The sequence below is a fragment of the Ornithodoros turicata genome, chromosome 3, assembly GCF_037126465.1.
Source record: "Ornithodoros turicata isolate Travis chromosome 3, ASM3712646v1, whole genome shotgun sequence".
In the NCBI taxonomy this organism is placed as follows: domain Eukaryota; kingdom Metazoa; phylum Arthropoda; class Arachnida; order Ixodida; family Argasidae; genus Ornithodoros; species Ornithodoros turicata.
In genome coordinates this window covers 93,904,719-93,925,872 of record NC_088203.1, presented here as the reverse complement: position 1 = coordinate 93,925,872, position 21,154 = coordinate 93,904,719, and the positions used below count along the sequence as shown (strand labels likewise).

Below are 21,154 nucleotides of genomic sequence, written 5' to 3'. Positions count from 1 at the left end.
GAAAGTCCCACAATCTACCGGCGAGTACGTCGCCAGTTAGAATTTTTTATCACTTTAGGTGAAACACCCTGCATATATATAATAAAGTAATAGTAGAGGAGTTAGTGACCAAGGAGCAGCTGGCCACCCTCTTCTAAACAAGCTACCTATTCGAACGTAATGATGATGACAGTTAAGAATAATAAAAAGTAGAACAGCAAGCACAACTGAATGCGTGAGTACATGGTGTTAGCTGTTACCTTTGCATATAGCTATGCAAACTGATACTGAAATAGTACTTGTTTCCCTACCCCTTGCAGCTGCAGATCACCCGCTACTATACGCTGTGTGACGGTCTGTTTCATGAAGACATTTTACTTCAGAGTCAGGTTGTCAAACTATGCAGAGCAGCTGCATGTGCGGAACTGTGTCACGTGGTGGTGGATTTCACGGTACACGCGACTAGATAGTCACCTGAGGGCGATTATTTTTCTAGCAAAGAAGCAGTTATGCAGCGATAGATTACCAACTGGAAGCGTGATACCAGTAAAGCCAGGACGACACAACTTCCAAACGTGCGGCACGACGAGTATGCCTCAAATGTCCCTTTGGAAGCACACTTCAAGGATACAAGCGTGTACAGCGGACATCCTTCTGCAAGATATTTTAGACACCGCGAACGCTCCAGGAAACCACGCATCCGAAGCGCACTCACCAAGACGAAATTGAGAACGCGTGCCTGTACAAGAAAGATTTGCAAGTTTTCTACACGAACAAACTTCGAACATACGTTTTTCAATCTAGTCGTAGATTTCCAAGGAAAAGCAGCATAACAAGAACAACTTCCTCCTGCTGCTCCTCACGCACCAATACTCTTAATATTTGCACCCTCTGCTCAAAAAAAAGAAAAAAAGAAAAGAAAGAAGTCCCAGCGTAAACACGATGATGCACCCGTTAAAAAGGAAGGGGTTCGAAATGGCAGCCCCATCCCCATCAAAAACTTTCTCCACAAACACGTATCTAACATTCATCATCAAATACAACCTGAGTAAAATACCTTCAAAAACATCTCTGAGGCGTCGTGTTTCCAACCGAAGATGCCTCGTTCTGTCATCCAGTCGTATTCGTCTTCCCGTCTAAAAAAAGAAAAAGAAGAAGAAAGAAACGAACGGAAAGGAAGAGAGGAAGATTGGAATAATATACTTTGCGCTATAAAGAAAATCTCTCGTACCGAGATATTTGTGGTGTGCCTGGTAAGAGTTCTTCTCAGGGTGTATGCGCCGAAAAGCATGCATTTTGCAACAACCTGCCGAGGAAAGTTGAAATGAATATAAAATCCCGCAGTAGCGCCATCTTGGCTGCGAACAAATTATTTATAGGACGGGTCGTGGATATATGCTTCACGAAATCGAGGATACGCGGTACCCTTTTCTGGAATTGTATATTTGGAGCACCGTTACGACCAAGTGTAGAGTGCAGCGGGCTTATAGCATTTTGATGCAATGTACATGCAGCAAGTCGTGTGTGCCTCGGAGGGGCACGAATTATGGTGCAATTTTTTAACACGGTGCCAACTAGTAAGAGAGCTTTTGCGAAAGGACTTGCTTTAAGCTACATAGAAACGAGGGGTAATAAACTATAAAAAAATATGCTGGTTAGAGAACACAATGGATTCGTTGTTGTTCACGAGAGCTTTGGCGACTAGCAAAATTATGGCATTCTTTGCAGCAGAAAGCAAGGGGCACTTGTCGCAAAAAAAAAAATATATATGGTTTAGGATGGTATGTAATGTTTAGGAGGGTTACGACTTCATCTGTATGCACAAATTAGAAAGGAGCAACGTTTCTCTTTTACATATTTGTGCCACGTGATAGGCTATATTCTTGAAATAACGACAGATGATACGATGTTTTATTCTTTATCAAAAAATACATAAAAAGCAGCATTGAATGTGTGACTACTAGGAGAAGCCTGTGACACAGATCCAAAGATAAATACACGAACAGTATCCAACACTCTGTGTGGCAAGAAAAACAAAACAAAAATGACTATAACTGTCAATAGTTAACCATTGCGCACTCAGGAAAAGCGAGCAGATATGAATCCGAATCAATAAAGAATTAGACCTATGTTGGAATGTTTACAAGTGGAACAAATGATATTTTCCGCTCTCTTTTGAAAAGAGAGTAGGCATTAATTCGACGCAGTTCTACTGGTAGGAGATTAACTCGGAGCATCATAACCTAATTAAACCCCCGCACTGCCCTTTCGAATCCCATTTAATATCACCGTACACGGCTGTACTCGACGTGTACCCGTCACACGTTGCCCACGTAACGTTTCTCCTAAAAACCCTTACAGCTGTCGCATTTGCACAGGCATCACATACCCAATGAAAGTAATTGCATAAAAAATACTCAATTGTAATGGGGAACAACGCACCATCACGGTAGAGTGTAAAAAAATGTGATTTTCACACAAAAAAAATCTAAATGAAGCGTGAAACACATCTGAAAACAAGTACGGATAGTTACCTGACTACAGACGGGCTAACATAAAAAATAAACGAAGCGTTAATCTAGCGAGTCTAATCTGGAGGAAGCGCACGAAACTAGGCTGGAGAAACCGTCTTCATCAAGTGCCGATAATTTCCGGATATATTTTTGTGCGTTCCTTTTTTTTTTTTTTTTGCTGGCATTTTGCGCTTTTTTTTATCTTTCTTTCGTTAATTAACACGCGTGCCACATGTAGGATCAAGGAGGGAGAGTGCCAGCGAACAAATTCCAATGTCAATCAATCTTCATCAGAGCCCGACGACAGAGGGTGACAGGGGATGAGCGAGTGGTAGCCTTTTCGCGTTTTTATTGATTTTTTTTTTATATATAAATCTCTGACAACGAGTTCTTGAGAAGTATTCTATACTTTTGCGTGAAATCAGGAACCGGCTGCTCTCGAGAAAATGTAGAAAAATAAGAAACTGTCGCCGTAATTCGCTGCCTCGCTTTGTTTCTATCGACCGGCATGATTTTTATTATTATTATTATTATTATTCGGTGTTGGCGCTGTGAAGCAACTGGTGGTGAGAGCAGTGCACAGATGTGGACGCACGAAGGAATGAAAAATAAGGGCGTCGTGTGTCTCCTGACCAGACTTCAGGGAAGGACAACCATAAAATAATACGTAATAATAATTGGTACAAGACTTTCATGGAAGGTGAGTCAGCCCACAACCATCTTCGAAGTATGCCAAGTCAGCCCTGGGAAAAAGCTAACAGCACCGCCGATGGTAGGATTCCGTAAAGCGTGCTCTGTCACACGTTAAGCGGTTATGCGGCGAAGCTACCTTTACGTACGTCCATATTCCGCAACCCTGTGTTTCGTTGAAGATACGTACGTCACAACTGTGTCTGACTTGCTACACATTTAAATATTCAGAAACCCCTGGGTGCCTCGACCAACATGGTCGTCTCTTTGTTTCTGCTATGAGTGATACTCACAGCACATGAAATAGGCAACAAGTACGTATAGGTATACATACAGGGTGTCCCAGAAAATGTGTCATTGAATTATAATAAAAAAAACTACGCCACCTTGAGTCATGCTGTCAACGGCATTTGTTCTTATTAGGTTTTTGCCACCTTGTAAAGTTAATGTCATGTACCCCAAGTTTAATTATGCAAATATTTGCGAACTGAACTCAGAAATTTCCCAAGGGAAGGTCACTTTTTTACCCCACCAATATGAAGAGCGTGCCGAATTCACTCCAATTCATGATAATTGACAGTGATATTCACGAGCTATCCCATCGGAAAAAATAGCCGAATATCATGCTTTTCGGAGCACCGGACCATAACGCGCGATGTCTTCTTGAGCGCAATTGCTCGCAGTGCGACGAAAGGAGGTTCCGAAGCCAGCCCAAAGAGTGATAGTAGAAAAAGTAACAGTTCCTAAAATTGGGAGAAGGAAAGCATTATCCCAGCGAAAGACGTACGTGATAAGCCATGCCTGCGTTATCTCTTTCTGCGATGCCGGGGTGGGCTGGGTTTCCAACCTCCTTTCGTCGGACTGACAAAGATTGCGCTGAAAAATTCATCGTGCGCTATTCTGTGCGCCTCCGTAGAGCATGATGTTCGGCTATTTTTTCCGATGTGATAGCTCCTGAATATCCCTGTCAATTATCATTAATTTGAGTAAATTAGACACGCTCTTCACACTGGTGGTGTAAAAAAGTGACATTTGCTAGGCAAATTTCCGAGTTCAGTTTACATAATTAAACTTACGTTACACGACATTCACTTGATGAGGTGGCAAAACCCCAGTAAGAACAAATGCCGTTGACCGCATGACTCTAGGTGGTGTAGTTTTTTTATTATAATTCAATGACACGTTTTCTGGGACACCCTGTATATGATGCTGCTACCAATGATCCTTTATGCAATAAGTTTTTTTCTTTTTTTTTTTTACAAAAATACAATTACATTGCTTCGGTCCGTTGCATAAGGGAGGGAAGAACAGCACACGAATATGCGCTCCAAGTAAGTCAGATGGCTACTTGACACTGAATCAATCGTATATTAAGCCCGGACTCTGGGCAATCTTTTGACATGCCATGGAAGACACTAATCAGTGATCAATGGCTCCCTGTTGAGCTGGCGAGGCATCCGCTTCTCCATCATGGGATATGGGAAGCAAACGAAAAGTAGACTTCTGTGAAATATGACGACAGAAATGCAGTATTTATAGGAAGGAATGCCGATGCTATATAAGGGCAGAGTCTGCTTACGGCGCATCCGAAAGGCAAAGATTGCTTTGGCAGCTCAGACACGGGCGAATTATTGCGCTGCCATTCCTCTTTTCCCCACTTACGGGTATCGTCCTACAGGAACCTGGATATTACTTCTGAGTGAGACTTATTTTTCTAGTACTATGGAAAGGTAGGCAAAAGTGAAAACCTTATCGACGTGGAATGCCAAGCTGAAGCTGCCATGGAATTCAGTTGGTGCCATTAATTTTGTTTATATTGCTCAGCACAGTGCTATAGTTTTAATGTAGCTCAAAAAAGCACAGGGTGTTGGAGTACAGTCGTTTCTGAACGTCAAAACGAGACTACTTTCAGCACACGATAACAGCGTTTGCGCAGTCTGCTCCGGTAATTGTTCTTATGTAGCACGTAGACTGGGGTCACTCCGGGTGCCCAAGTTAGCATCACGCGAGCATCTAGCGAAACTCTTATCTTTTAAGGACCACATTTACGTGCGCACTCCTTGAATGGTACACTGAAATAACATGGTCACAAATTTCATTTATTTTACTGTATTCCGATATCCTAACGTTTGATCATACTAGGCGTAAGACTCCTCCTGCACATCACAGAAGTTGTTTAAACAGTAAAGCATGCAATCTCATATTTTACTATTTAAAAACATATTTTACCATTTAGGTACCAACATGGCGCTATAAGAAAGGGGGCATGGGGCGCAATAAATGATTATGGCCAAAACAAAGCTTCGCGTAGTCAGGCCGTTCCACCTGACCTGACATTGAACTTTCGACATTGAACTGACATTCGTGGCGCCGGCGACGCTCTCCGTAAGGCAAACTTAAATTGGAATGTTGGTAGTATCATTTCCTTGACCTTGAGGCGGTGTCAATGACAGGAACACATATACACAGGGAAGTTGTGTTTTGTGTCCCTGTCCCTACCACATCCACAAGCTCAATGAAATGATACCATCAACATCGTTACAGTAGCTTGCTTGCGTTTTAATGCTTCGTTCATCTTCAAAATTGCAAGTTTGACTAGCATTGCTTCTGCGCCAAATAATCTCTATCGCCAGGTACATCACTTGTGCAAATTGCACTTACCTAATTATTATTATTATCGTTGTTGTTGATGTTGTACTTCAAAGTCTATAAGGACGACAGTCGTTACCGATAAAATTTACAGATGGACGGGACTGAGGCGCATAACTTGAATATGTCACGTTGCCTGTTTCTCCCGATCGCTCTATTTTCTCTTTGTGGGAGCGTGGACTTGTGGAAATTCAAAAGCAAAGCGCACGTAAAAACTGCTCATTGTTTAGACGAGTAGCACCAAATCTACATAATTTTCGGTATTGAAGATGGAAGTCCCACTCACACGAATCCCCGAGGAGTTCATAAGCCCGAAAAGCAAATACAGCGTAGTATGCGTGATGTGATGTGATGTGATGTGATGTGAATAAAGAAAAAATGGGTGCAGTATGCGTGTGAAGCAACAACCTGCACCGCAGTTTCAGTTCCTGCGTTACTTCTTCAAAAGGCTACATGAAAAGTTACGTCCTCGGATATTTTCGAAAAGCTGATCAGATTTATTGCCTAGCGCTGCGCCTCTAAATAGAAAACGCCTCTTCTTGTCAGAGCAAATACCTTACGTGGACCGCCTCGCGAAACGATATACAATACAATACGTGCAATAACGCTACAAACTTTTATTCACTCATCCCTGAGTTTCAGTCTTGCTCCTGCTGCTGACTTGAGCTTCTTCGTCTGATTACCAATACTGTTCACAGAATGCTCTTCCTTTGCTCACGCACCGTATCTTCTTCCCCTTCCAAACCAGATAAACCAATCGTCCAGCTCCGTCTGGGGAGCGGCCTGAGTCCCTCCAACATACAAGAAGGCATCGACATCTATTTCGAATGTAGCGTCCGCGCCAATCCCCCGGTACGGGAAGTGTCATGGAGATTCAATGGACGAGAGCTGACAGCCGACGGCGCGCACGGGATCATCATCAGTAACCAGTCCCTGGCCGTAAGAAGAGTCAACCGAACTCACGCGGGACATTACACATGCCTGGCTGCAAACTCAGAGGGCGAGGCGCACAGCAACCGCTTACGGCTCAGGGTGTTGCGTGAGTGCATATTTTCTTTTCTTTATTTCTTTTTTTTTTTTTTTGCTTCCTATAGAATCAGACTTTGTACGTCTAGACTGTGGAAATATGGCAAATTACCGAGCTCGGCGTTGAAGTGATTTATACGGTAGGTAAGAAAGCTCAGAGGTACGGGAGTTTGACGCTCTGAACCTTCATTGATTCATTGATTGGTAAAAGAAAAAAATGGAGATGTTAGTCCCAAACTACTCGGTACTGGCTACTCTAGGACGTGTTATTTAGGGCTCATTATATGTAAAACAAACGAAGGGAAAGGAGAGTGGGGAAAAGGAAAAAAGAAGAAAGAGAAACCCATACAAATATATACACTTTGTGAGACACATACGCCCAGACGCGAGTGGGAAAAAAACTCAATCAAGTTCGAAACTGCATTCATTGTCATTACATGCATTTGTTATTGTTGCTGTTGCTGTCCAACCCTGTGCAGCTACTAACGTGTAATGTCGCAACAGTATGCAAAAGATATGGAAGTCGCCAGGAAATCAGAGTACAAGCTAATAGTTATGTTAATTTTCTAGGTTAGCTTCCTAATCCCAAAATGTTGTACAGCAGTCCAACCGTTAGCACTTAACATAGAGACCAAGGAAACCATACTGTTTTGTTTTTATGTTTATATTGTATTTAATTTTTACTATCTCACGTTGTTCACGATGTATTGTAGGGGAAACGGCTGTCTAAAATCAGCACTCCGTGGTTTATCTCGTCTCAAATCTCCAGGTATTGCAAGACTATTTCTTTCGAGTAATAAACAGGTGCAGCACATGGTCCACCTTCAACTACAATATTGGCACAACACTTTCAAGCGCAACAGAGGTAATATGGGACGGCTGGTATATGGGAACTGACAGGCTATTTTAGCTAACCGTGTCCCCCACAATACATGGGACAATACAGCGGGGCTGCAACTTCCGATCTTTGTATTACAAGATAGGATCTGTATTTATATATGCAATGCCCGTTTTTACGCCTATTTATAGAATAAAAAATCGCACCCGACTTCACCTTGAGGTCCAGAAAACATGCAGCTTTGCAAAATAAGCACATCTGCATAATTCGGGCACCAAACACGATTTACACAGAGCACAGATATCAATAGTTGTAACTGCATTAAAACTCTGTGTTCTACATTATGATGCAAATCGGGGGTAAATCAATGATCTGCAGTGATGCAAATCGGGGGTAAATACGGGCTTTGCCGGGTTTAACCCTAAAACACAAGGCCTTAAGTGTACTTTCGAACTTTCATCGCTTTTCAAATCAGACAACAGAGTTACCCTGTCTCGTCGCTGCCGGGTGCAAACAATTCCGTCGCGTGGTTGTTGATTGGGTGGTGACATTTCATAATGGTCCGCTTCCTGAGATGAAGGCCTGTCGTTCGAGGGACATTGTGCGTTCTGGGCCGACTTTTTGGGAAACTGTGCCGACAGGTGCAGAGAACAACTCAGGAAAAACACTCAGGTCACGCAGGTCACGCAGCCGTTAGCGGCATTCTAACCCAGTTCACTTCCTCAGTCTCGGTGTGCACATAATGATGATGATTCAGGTTTTTTTACACATTCTGGGCAGCCCGCTCACAAACAAAAACTGATGCACTAGTTTACAGCCTCTAACTTACGTCGTTCAACCTTTCTTATGACCATCTTCTTCCTCCTTTCCCTTGAATAATTGCAGATGCCCCCGTGTGTCGCATCGGTCGACGCCAGCTAACGCAATCAGCAGCCAAGCACGAAACCATCGCAGTGTCGTGTGAGGTGGATGCGGACCCCGCCAACGTCACTTTCTCGTGGACTTTTCATCAGGCCCATCGAAATTATGAGATGGCCCCCGCCAATATGTCGGCCACTGCCGGTGGTGACCCTCTGCGTTCCGTCCTGATGTACTCTCCAAAGACTGACGCCGACTACGGTACCCTGTATTGCCTGGCGAGGAATTCCATTGGCGACAGCCTACAGCCCTGTATATTCCAGATCACCCCAGTAGGTCAGTCACGTAAGAAAAGTTTGTCATTCATGTTGAATGTCAATCATTCATGTTGAATCATTAAAAAGCATTTGCTTTGTATGGCATTGAACCTGTTACTTTAGAGCAGGTTCAGTGAACTTCGCTGATGATATCGTCCTCTATTTTTTCTCTCTCTCTCTTCCATATTATATTAAATGACGTCACTCGTCGTCGTCTGGAGTAGATTTTGTAAAGAGTCTCTTTCACGGGTTCAAAAGAACAGAAAAACAAATATTTTAGTTACTTCTAGATTTTTGTAATATATATATCTTTTAATTTCAAGTTATATATATGGTAAGTAAAGTGTGCATTACCACACTGCTTAATCCGCAGCTAGATGAAGAAGAAAAAGGGAACAGGGAAAATGTTTACCATTTGATTGTGACGACGAGACGATCTACTTTGCTGCAGTGGTACTCAACTGGGCTTCCGCGATCTTGACAATCTCCAGCACACCTATACTTCTACATAAGTACGCCTGTTATCCTTTAGTACTGCAGTAGAAGTAGGTTCCTTGCTCAATTGAACTCGGGATCTGTAGCATAGTGTAAGTTGAGAACCACAATACTAAAAACGCTAAACATGCTAGGTTAATTGCACTACAAAGTGTGGTGGAATATGATCTTTTCTATTCGCACTTTCTTCGGCATCACCGATAACGCACCAAGAAGGGAGACAAATTGCTCGCAATGATCAGATATGCCAGATCGCAGGACACTTTCTGCGAGGACGCATTGCTCAGTAAACTTTGTTGACGAGTCAAAATTGCGTCGAATATCTACATTACTAGCTATCTAGAAAAGCCATAAACGGGCAGCAGTTGTTTAGTGTCGCTGTATAATGTGTAGTTGGCCGCATAGTATGACAGCGATTCCGATTGATTGACTGAAAGAAGAAAAATATTCCGAACGATTCCAAAACAGCAAATATGTGTATTGCTTTGACGGGTAAAGTTAATCTCGCACATCTGCATGACTGTCAATTTCGAATGCGGGTAACGGCAGGCGCTATATTAATAGAGTTAAAAAGATGTATTAATCACACGTCAAGCTCAAAATGTTTTTTCTAGCATTTGTCTGTACTCTAAACAAAGGGGAGTAAATTTACTCCTCTTGTGGACCAGATTTATTGCCACAACCACTGTTCGTGAAGGAGTGTGTGGAGGCGGGGTAGTTGATGTACATTCATCATGACTAAGCAGCACAAGGATCTATTCCTATTCGTGAACAGGGAAAAAAACAGCGCGAAAAAGCTGGACAGAGAGATCAGACACGTACACACAACGAACGCTGTCTCTTCTCTCTGTCCAGTTTTTGAGCGCTGTTTTTCCCCTGTTCAAGGTGTACTAACTTGGTCACGTCATTGCCTTCAGGGACTAAGGGACTAAAGGACTCACGAAGCTTCAGGACTATTTGCAGTGCAGGGGAGTAATTTTCGAGGTCAGGGGACTAAAATAGGGACCAATTGCAGTATAGGGAACAGAAAGCTGTAACTACTTCCCAATTTATTCTTCTTTTTCTTTTCTTTTTCTTTAGAGTATGTGTCCCTAGGACGTATGTGCGTTGGGAATAAGACACCGCTTACCGTCACCGGCAATTCACCGTCACGGCTTACCGTCGGCTTACCGGCTTACCGGCACGACCTTATGTCACCGTTAATTCACCATCACCGTCGGTGAATTAACGGCTCTCTCATCTGTATCCCGAAAACTAACCAATTCAAAGCCGTGAGCACGAACGAAATGCATTCTCGAGGTCTTACAACACATATACTATACGGCACCCTCTGGCTCCGATCAATGCTGTAAACAGGGACATTTCATTGCTCGCTGTCACAGATCAAACGGGGGACGTTTTCAAAGCTTTTCCAGGCGACAGCTTGCTTCATTGGCCAGTGTGAAACAGCTGGTCGCCCACGGAACCCGTTACGCGATCGATTCCGTCAGACCAACGTCCACCAAGGAACGGAAGCTTTGTGAACCGTGAGCCAAAGTCGTCAGCTATTGTGGCCGGGAAGGGGGAAGTTCTGGAAAACTGCCGACTGCAGTCTGATCGAAGGCATCTCCAAATGTGGGCAATGAGGCATTATTACGTGCAAAGTGCAGTGAAGGATGGACCTTACCAGTTCATATTTCTTTGCGAAAATATGTCGGTGATGGGTACGCGATGAAGTGTTCGATAACAACAACCATGCATGGCGATGGGATGAAGTATTTCGTCGCTGGAATTACGATACTCTTAACTCAGTACGTGTGGGTTAATATGTGAGCGAGACGGGAATGAAGTTATGAAACATACACACACGCACGCACGAACACGTGATATAACACGTATCAAGTGAGATACTGCACGCGGAGAGGCACTGTAGATGTCGGGGTTAGCTGTTCACCCAGTCCACCACACGTGGAGTAGGTCAATGAAGTATAGTGGCGTATCATATGTATTGGGCTGGTTGGTACATACTATTGGACTGTGGCGAAGGAAGTGGAGACAACGAAAGCGTGGCTTGCGGCTGCGGCTTGTCTCTTGTTTCCGTCGTCTCCGGTTCCTTCGCCGCAGTGCAATAGTGCGAAGTCGATGAAATCCCATCGATCACACTGCCGTGACACAAGAGCCGAGCTCTTGCAAAAGTTATTACTGAGGCTAAATGAACTCAAGTGTTGGTAAACGTCTTGCATGTAATACCGTTGAACATTGAACAAGAACGCTGTACGAATTTAGAAGAAAACGCACTCCGTATTGGTGGTTCGACGCGAGCTGTAAGCAGAACGGCGGTGTTTTTGTGTACACGTTGTTTAATATAAAGAAAGGCTATTCCAGAGAAACGTGCTGAGACCTTCCGTTCTCGATGACGATCGTAGTAGAGAGAAAAAAAAATATGGAGATGTTGTCTCCGCTTAGCGTGAGGATACTTCAGAATGATTACGTAAAAGAACATGACGAGTAAGGATCGAAAATGATATTCCTTATGTCCTTAAGAGAGACGCAAGTGAACGAATACGCTCGTCCATCCAACATAGAACGTTGCATCATAGTTACAGGCGTGTATTATCCAACAGGTTTTAAAATATACACGTGATCTACAATTTTCACTCCTGTGTGTGTGTGCGTTTTACTCCCTCCTCAAGGACACTGAGCTCAACTCAAGGAGATGTCGCCGAAATATTGGTGGTTTTCCCCGTTTCAATAGCCGTGTGACCCATTGCGCTTGACCATTCTCAACATTTCTAGCGGTAGTTTTCGGGAAAATTAGTTCAAATATAGTTAAGCGACGAACGACTTACGAATAACCGGTGAAAGAATGGCTAAAAAGCGTTCCCTAGTCTCGGGGGTTTTAGCAATATGATATATTGTTTACGGATCACACGTGACGCGACGTCACGAAAAGAAAGGGCGATCTGCCTGAGACCACACGAGTCTCACGAGCAGTATATTGTGGCACATGTTCCTTAGTGCCAGAAAGGGGTCCTTCACGTTCCTCTTTGTAATTTTTAGAGAAAAAACGCCGTATTAGCAACACGACTCCACTCAAACAACTCGTACTGTTAAATGGGCAAACGATTGCATGTTCACAATGCCCTTCCATTTCTTCTTTTCTTTATAGCAGTTTAAAGAACGAAAATAGGTTGAGCGGACAAAAGCAATCTTGTGGTTTCCACTAATGAATGCCACTAATGACTTTAGCAGCGCCACGTATGGGGCCGTAGCAGTTCAAAGCCCGCCCGGACAGGAGCTACACCCTCTCTATTATTCGCACCTTCCTTTGCCACGACGTGGTGCGCACTCTAAGCATTTCATCAGTCAAGAAAGACTGTTCTGGTCACGCACGATATTGGTGAAAGGCACACAACGTGTGTAGTGTTCGTCATCGTATACATTGGTATAATCATACGTACACAAAAATGCAATAACTCCTATAGAGCTATAACCACCGCGGCATGTACAGAATTCTTTTCATTCAAACAAACAAGCAACAGCGGGATTGGCATATTTCGCAACAAACAGGTTTTGTTGTGATCGGGTGCAACTGAACGTCGCTCTTAGTGCTTCAGTTACTTTACCGCTCGCGACAGGTGGACCCATCAAGCTGCCGTCCCTGTAGTAACGTCGCCACGTGGTCACGTCGTTCTGCGTTGCGCGCACCTCTAAGCTTTCAGGACTGCACTTGAGTGTTTCTAAATCCGCTAGACTCTCTCGCCATTTCAACAGGACGAAATTGCTGGACCTACGATCAAGTCCAGCTCACCAACGCTCTGCTCTGAGAACTCACTGTTTTTCTGGACAATGTACGACTTCGGTCCTCACTGTGATTTGATTAGATTTGATTTGTTATTTGATTTTATTGTCAGTCAATTCAATTCCAAACAATAGCAGGCCCGCCTAGGTCCGAGGACTTGTGAGGCACATCTTTATATGTTCACCAAATTACCTGAAGCAAACATCATCATTAAAGTAAACCGTTGTTGCTATTGTTAATCTTGATGCAAATATTTAGCGAGCTGTTTTTAGTACGCTTATCTGCGGAGTACGCAGTTTTAAACCGCCGAATATGACAGATGTGTTGGTCATACACGCAGCAAAAACAACGTTGTTGATAACAACGATAGCTTCGCAGACTGCCTAGAGTGTCCACAATGTAATGACCACAGGTGGCTGTGCATTAGAAAAAAATAACAAATAAACAAGAAGAGAAACCTCAGGTCACAAGAAAATCCAGTAACATAATAACAGAAATGACGAAATAATGTGTATGCCACAACGTACAGACTTAAAAAGTATGTGGCGTGGCGATGGTCGTCAGGTTGTAAGGGGGAGGGGGGTTCTTTAATGCTGATAAAAATAAGAGAAAAAGAAAACGGAAAGGTTAGCCACGATGTAGGCTTGCTATTCCCAAGTGCAAACAAACAAACAGAAGAAAAATAGAAGCAGCGGAGACACAGAAAATTATGAAGAAATATGGCCATTATGGTTCTCAGGAATCAGAGTTAGTGCACTTACATCGCATAAAGCAACTGGGTTATTTTCCAGCCGTACGCTACCCTCTACGTTATAGAAGAAACTCGGTATTTGTTTTTTCTTTTGCCTTCTTTTCCTGCACACAAGGTCATTATACCTAGAGGACATTATACCTAGAGGTCATTATACCTACCCATTATTATACCTCAATTATTTTGAGGATTCATTTCTTCCTTGCAAGTCACCGCGTACTACTAAGTAAATCATCACCTGCACAATCGGCACTGGCAGAGTGGCGAACCGCATTGTCAGCTCTCCCAAGCAGAATACCTCATTTGCATACCTAACGTGTGGCGGCATTAATAGAGAGGCATTCCTTTGTGATAGCTTTCAGTCGTCCCTTCCGACTGTACATTAATACGTGATTACATGACAAATACCATTACGTCCGCACTGCTTGCATTGGTACCGCGCGTGGGATAAAGAATCGTTTAATGTGGGCTGTGCCAATACCTCAAGCCATTGTCTGTTAATAACAAGTAAATGTTAGGATGACCGTCTCGTCGAGGAAAAGCAAACGAATATATACGCCAGAACTTTGTCGTTTGCGCTAATATAAGAGATATATGGTGGGAAAATCAAACTACGCAGTCAGGTAAGCACGATTGAGTTTCGGTCGGTCCTGCGTGGTCGCGGTCGAGACGCTCGCCCCGGTGAACTTTTGCGGTGCGCTCGCACCTTCTGTGGTGCAATCGTACCGTTTCCTTTTTTTTTTGGGGGGGGGGGGCAGTAGCAGAATTCGCTTGCGCGAATTCAACCTCCCCTTGTTATTTTACCAACCACCCAACCGAGTTTTACAAGCGAGTCATAGTGGCATTGAACACAGACCGACCATAATTTTCCTAATGGATATCACTCCCGTGGACACGTCGATGGGCAGAATTACGCACGTTGGTACGAAGTTGTTATTTTGTGACAGTATTCGTTTCTTTTCTGTTTACTTTTGTCCTACATAAACTCTGTCACCCAATCTCTCATCAGCTCGCGTGACCTTTTGTACGGTGCTACAACACCATTGTGGACTTGTCGGTTCTATTTTAGAGTCAGCTAACCCTGTGTATAGGCGAAAGTTCTTGGTAGTCATGGGGAATTACTACTTTTTGGCATTGGCAAACAAGCGCGCTTGCTTGCTACGTCTTTGTATCAGCTCACGTTTTATATTCGTCAGACGTCTTCTGTCTGCAGTGTGTGCCAATTGATATTCAATCATATAATGTCACACACACACACACACACACACATCTTCATTCCGATATCGGCAATCACGCATTTGTTGTTGATGTTGTTCGTACGCCATCACGTAACATATGCAGTAATTATAAAAAATTAGCAGCCTTATTAAATAACGAACTCAATTTTCTCAACGATTTCACTGAACGAATACACTAGGATACGACTACCTAATGAATACCTAACCGTACTGCGTAACTCAGGTGAGTGCGCATCAGTGCTCAGCAGCCCTGAATAATTTGTCCGCCGAGCAGCCGAGCAACGGTGATTACGCAACGTCCGCCCTAGAAATCCGCGTCCTCATAGCTTCCCAGTCTGGAACGTTACCAGACAGGGCAAGAGCGGGTCAGCCGTTTCCCAACCACCTGTCAATGATCATCAAATGCCCACTGATCATGCCCATGGCGTTTCGTGTGCATGGGCGACATTGTCCGTCGCTCATGTCTTTGCAGGATTCAAAGAGTTGATCCATGGCCTATTTGCGCACACTCTAAGGGAAAAAAAGAGTACATTGAAGGGTAATTACGATTGCTGCACCCCTAGATTAGAATTACTCTCCTGTTTTAGTCCCCGGATCATGAAATTTACTCCTCAGCACCATAAATGGTCCACAAATGGTCCCCTGAATGCAACCGCCTATGTAAATATGTCGTCTGCGGGAATTTAATGAAACAGCGAAATACAATTAAATCAATTTTCCTCATACAGAGTAAGAGTACTGCCCTATATATGTCATAATTACATATTATAATTTGACAAATCAGTCATTTCACAGTCAGATTATTTTGGTTAATTCAGCGTGAAATGTAGTTCCCGCTCTGACATTCACTCACTCCCATGCATTTAGTCTTGACAGGGACTCAGTCGTTATGGCAATGTACCTAGTCCACAAAAGGACTTCATCTTCTTCTTCCCCTTCGCCTTCTCCTTCTCGTCCTTTTTCTTGGTCTTCTTCTTTCCTCCTCTTCGTTTTTCCGCTTCTTTTTTCGTCTTCTTTTTTCTTCGTTTTCTTTTTTCTTCGTTTTCTTTTTTCTTCGTTTCCTTCGTCTGCGTCTCCTTCTTCTCCTTCGTCTGCGTCTCCTTCTTCGTCGTCCTCGTCTGCGTCGTCTTCGTCGTCGTCTTCGTCTTCTTTCTCCTGTTCTTCTCCTGCTTCATCTCCTTGTTCTTCTTTCCCTACTTTGTCTTCTTCTTTCCCTTCTTTTCTCCTCCTCCCTCTCCTAATTCTCCTTCTCTTCCTTCATCTTTTCCTTCATCTTTCTTCTTCTCCTTTTCTTGTTTTCTTCTTCTTCTCCAAAAACCAAAGAAATAACCAAGCCCAAGGGTACACATTCCAGACTCCCCGGTGTTCTGGCAAGACGGCATAAATGCAGGCCAGCTAGTGGACGAACTCCATGACGCTTTGGCTCACTCATGCTTTGTCCGTGATGGAGATGCCGGTGTTCGATCCCCTTACTAGGAATCAAACATACAGAACAGGCGCGCCGCTTTTAAAGTGTTCCTCCAATGACTTCATTTCGAGGCCACAAAAAAACGACGGCATAAATTTTCCAGCCGCAGCGTCTAAGCCGCAACTTCTATAGCTTCTTTATTAGAATATTCAGAGCGGGGATTTTGTTGTGGTAGACAAAGCTCGATCGAGCCAAAAAGAAGGAGTTCATCCTCCTTCATCCCAATTTCGCTATTCTTTTCTGCACTTCGTTGCAATTTTTTCTTCATCCGACTGAAGATGTATTACCCTTGCTTCTAAAACCTACATCCGGAGAGGGATCACAGCTTAACCAGTCACGACCATTTTCTTTTTCTGTTGCCTATCAGATGTATTTTTTCTTGTCATGTTTTCGCATATGAAGCTAAAATTTCGTTCAATAGTGGCAGCAGGCTTCAAGCAAAGTTCCTTCTTTAAAGACGCGCGACCCAAACTTTGTACCCCACATAGATTAAAACTTAAATAAAACTAAAATAAAACTAAAATAAAACTAAACAAAATGTCAATGGAGCGCAAATGCTGGACTTATGTGCTGACGTACAACAACAAGAAAGATAAACAAAATGTGGTAGACTGAAAAAAAAAAGAAAAGTACGATGAAGGACTTAGCGATACCCTATCGCAGCTTCGTCAGGAGCTGGAAAAGCTACCCGCGTCATCTTAAACCCCATAGCTTACATCTACCTCCTAACTTCTGCATGTTGAAAATGCTGCTCGTGTCAGCCTCTTCTAAGAAAAGCCTGTGCGTATATCTCCCTTTTTATGAGACACGCTGCCTAGCGTTTACTTTTTTTATCTCCCTCTCTCTCTCTCTCGTTGCCGCGACTGCTCTCGTCGCCGAGGTTTCGCGTTTCTAGCAAAATGTGAGACGGAAATTTTCTGTGTTGTTTTCAACCTGCTTGCTTACTTGCATTTCCTCGGTGGCATGCAATTGCTACTGCGAGATCTAGTTCGCGATTTACGGTGTCGGCAGCATGCCCGGACGGCCACACGCGAGCGAAATGTTGCAGTAATCACGTGATCTATGCTCGAAATATGTTAATCGCCCGGAGAGGGCCCCGTATTTTTCGACTTCCGTCTTTTCTTTGGAAATTGACGCAAAGTTAACGACATCGACGTTCGAGCTCGAGCTCGTTTCAAACGTAACAAACGCGTTAGGCAGTTTTAGCAAGCCGCTGGTAAGGTTTCATAATGAAGTAAACACGACGGAAAAGACAAAGGGACGTAGGAACAGACAGGACGAGCGTCTGTCGTGTTGGTAAGGTTATCGTGCCTATCGGAGCCAATCGCAGTCGTGAGTGACTCAGAACCTTATCCACTGATTGGTCCCGGTGGATACGGTTCAACGCAAGCCACGTTATCAACGGTTTGCTAAAACACCGTATTGAAACCTGCGTCCGACCTACGTACTTAAGCGTAGATTTAGTTACATAATGTTACCTAGTGTAACAATCAGCTTAGTGACAGTACACAAGCATAGCTACCACGCGCGCCGGATGCTCTAATATTTCATAGATATTACAAATATACACCGAAAGAATTGTTGTTGCAAGTAATGACTTACTTAGCCTACTAGAAGTGAAAAGAGACCCGTGGCATAGTGATTAGGATGGTCGCTTTCCACGCCGAGACTGGGAGGTGACACAGATTCGAATCCTGTCACCGGCTGTGCTGTCTGGGCTTTTCCCTGGGTTTATAAGGACTCGAATAGAAACACTATATTCTCTTGTTGTTCGCGTTTACCATTATCATCCGCTTCAATCTTTGACGCAACCAGAGATATCTCTCGCCGGTCAGACTTTTCCTTTTCTTACCTTCCTCTTTTTGCGCTCCTACGCCTTTTCTTTTAACAATGCCTTTTTATCATCCTCACAAAGACCTAAGAAACTCAAACGAGTACCGCAATTCAATTATGAGCAGCGAGAGATAAAAAAAAGAAAAGAAAAAGGCCCGCGCAAAATTTCAAGTAACCGCAAGCTAACTTCGTTAGCTGCTCCAAGTTCTACAGAGTCGAACGCCTGGAAAATAGGATATTCTCGGCGGTTCTTCTCAACGGCGTCTATATCTAAGCTTCGCAATTATTCGCTCCGTTCCCATCAGATATTGTACACGCACAATTTCTGAATTATATTGTGTATATTTCTCAGAGCCGTTACTCTGCATTATTTGCTGTTTTAGGAAAAAAAGAAAACTTACGAAGCAAGCGCGGATTCCAGTATCTGGCTCTCACCTGTCTTTCCATAGTTCAAGAGGAAAATCAATTAGGACTAACCTTTCCTCTTCCTCTTTTTCGTTTTAACAAACATATCCCCCCACAGTTAGGGCCCTACACCTTGGAATGGAAAGTAGAAGCTAAGATCGCCGGCAGGTGGCTCTTTGTTAATTTTCCGGCGGTCCTGATATACTACCGCTGCAATGTGCTGCAGCAATGCTAAGCTTTGTTGCTAATCTTCTATACCGGCTGTCTCAGTTAAATCCCGGGGCTAAATAATTCGGGAACGGGTGCACCAATCGACGAACTGTCTTTTTTACAAGTATCTGTCCGATACCGCCTACAAGCTGCGCACCGTGTGATTGAGTGGGAGGCGCTCATTATTTAAATAAAAATTCAAATGAATTTCGTAAAAACAAAACATAACTTATAAAGCAGGGCGCTGTCGGCATTAAAATGGGTACTATCCATTTTGGTACCTTCAACGGACACCTTTTAGAGAAAAATCTGCAACCAAAGCGGGTCATTTGTTGCAGTAATTAATTGATTCCGGTTTACATATTTTGTCGCAGCTGGTCGCGGTGAAGCGCAATTTCATTGGTGTAAGGACATAATTCATTGGTGGGGAAGGAGGTGAAAGGGCGTCCTCGACTCCGACCAGCGTGCTCGACTTTCTACACATACCAAGACTGCACACCTTTGCTAAACGGCGGACTGAGCCCGTGGCAGCAGGTCTTTGTCTTGTTCTCTAGTTCTTGTCTCGAACTATCAACCGAGGTTTTTTCGCTTACTGTAATTCCGTTAGCTTTCAGATCGCTCGGAATATTTTAGAGAACGCCATTTCTGTTTCGACATCATAAAGCCCCTATGCGCTGCCTGAGGAACACTTGTCTCAAACTCGGCGATCTAATTGATTTCGCAGTTGAAAAACACATTTCGAAATAGTATGTCGAGAGCACTATGCATTTTATCGTATGACCTCGAAGAGTTTTGCTTCCAAATTAAATTGATTGCCGATATTGTATTTACTTATGCTGCCACCTATGCGATCGTTCGGTAGAAATACGAGCGAGCGGAAGCAACTACGAGCAGCGAGCACAACGTCTGATTCTTCCCCCTGAATGGGTGCTGCTACCCGCGAGTATAGCGTGCTCTGTCGTCTCGCGTATAATCCACGGACGTCTCGAGCCACCACAATTTTCTTCTCAATAATTTCTCTTCAAATACTTCCGCACACTGCCCTGGCCGTTCTTAGGCACAGTAAACTCATTCATTCATTCATTCAAAAATGCCTTAATGCCTCTTCCTAATCACTCTCGCTTTCTTTGTTCCCCAGCAGGACCACCTGTATCCCCGTTCAACTGCACCGTAGAGGAGGTGACATCTGACGGCCTTCATGTAATCTGCCAGCGTAGTGTCCCTGGACAGCAGACCTTCCTGTTAGAACTGCATGATGGCCAGAGTACGCCGATCGTCACCAACTTTACCTCGGGTCATCCCAGCTTCCGTGTCCATTCACTCCGGCCGGGCACTCGTTATCGGATGGCGTTGTACGGCATCAATGCGAATGGGAGGAGCGAACCGGTCGAGATGACAGTCTATACTCTGCCCCTCGAGCGGAGCCTAGTCAGTCCAGGTGAGAAACCAGCCACATAATGCTCTCAAACCTCTATCTTTTCATCACATGTGCCAGTGCTAGCGTGCTGTGTTGCCCTGACAGCTCTTCGGCTACTTGAAAGTAAACTGCATCACCTGTTTCCTTGAGCTCGCGATTAAAATCAGTAGTAATATCGACATTGCTACCCCCCAGCATAGCCTAGAACCCAAGCAGCAAAATGTACTGAAAGTCGAGTGCAATAGGGGTGGACGGGTAGGCGGAAGGCCTTGAACAAACTCGTGAAACTAAAGAACACTGATAAGACACATACCGTCCACCCCTGTTGCACCCGACTTTCAGTACATTGTGCTGCTTGGGAAGCGACTCCGTATCTCATCACCCTTACCAAAGTCGCAGTCTGTCATAACATCGCTTTCTTATCACAACAACTTTATTTCGGTGAAGATAATTAGGGTATTTCATCGCGGTCGTCATTGCTCATCACCATGCATAGTGTAATGTATACAATTAGTGCACTGCAATAGAGTGCAAATTATAATACAGAATTACCAGTGCTGTTCGTCGACCAGTGTTAGCTCCATGGTTAGAACGAATTATCCTGATCTTGACGGAAGTTTTATAGATTTCCTAGGACCCGCTGTGCCTGTCGCGTATTGGCATTAGTATCAAGTCACTCATTTGTG

General features: G+C 43.8%; 1 protein-coding gene and 1 long non-coding RNA gene across 3 annotated transcripts in view; one reads left to right on the top strand and one right to left on the bottom strand.

Moving 5' to 3' along the window:
* Positions 1–21,154, bottom strand: part of LOC135388853 (uncharacterized) — a 203,483-nt gene that overhangs the window by 143,123 nt on the left and 39,206 nt on the right. The gene's annotated exons all lie outside the window — the stretch shown is intronic.
* The window catches only part of LOC135388851 (hemicentin-1-like), a 381,823-nt gene that overhangs the window by 327,694 nt on the left and 32,975 nt on the right, over positions 1–21,154 (top strand). The window contains exons 6-8 of one of the 2 annotated variants that reach the window (XM_064618697.1): positions 6,580–6,870; positions 8,581–8,889; positions 20,193–20,489. In XM_064618697.1, the coding sequence (XP_064474767.1) occupies positions 6,580–6,870; positions 8,581–8,889; positions 20,193–20,489 (897 nt within the window). Of the gene's footprint in view, positions 1–6,579; positions 6,871–8,580; positions 8,890–20,189; positions 20,490–21,154 lie in introns of both variants that reach the window. The other variant, XM_064618696.1, reaches the window with a different exon arrangement.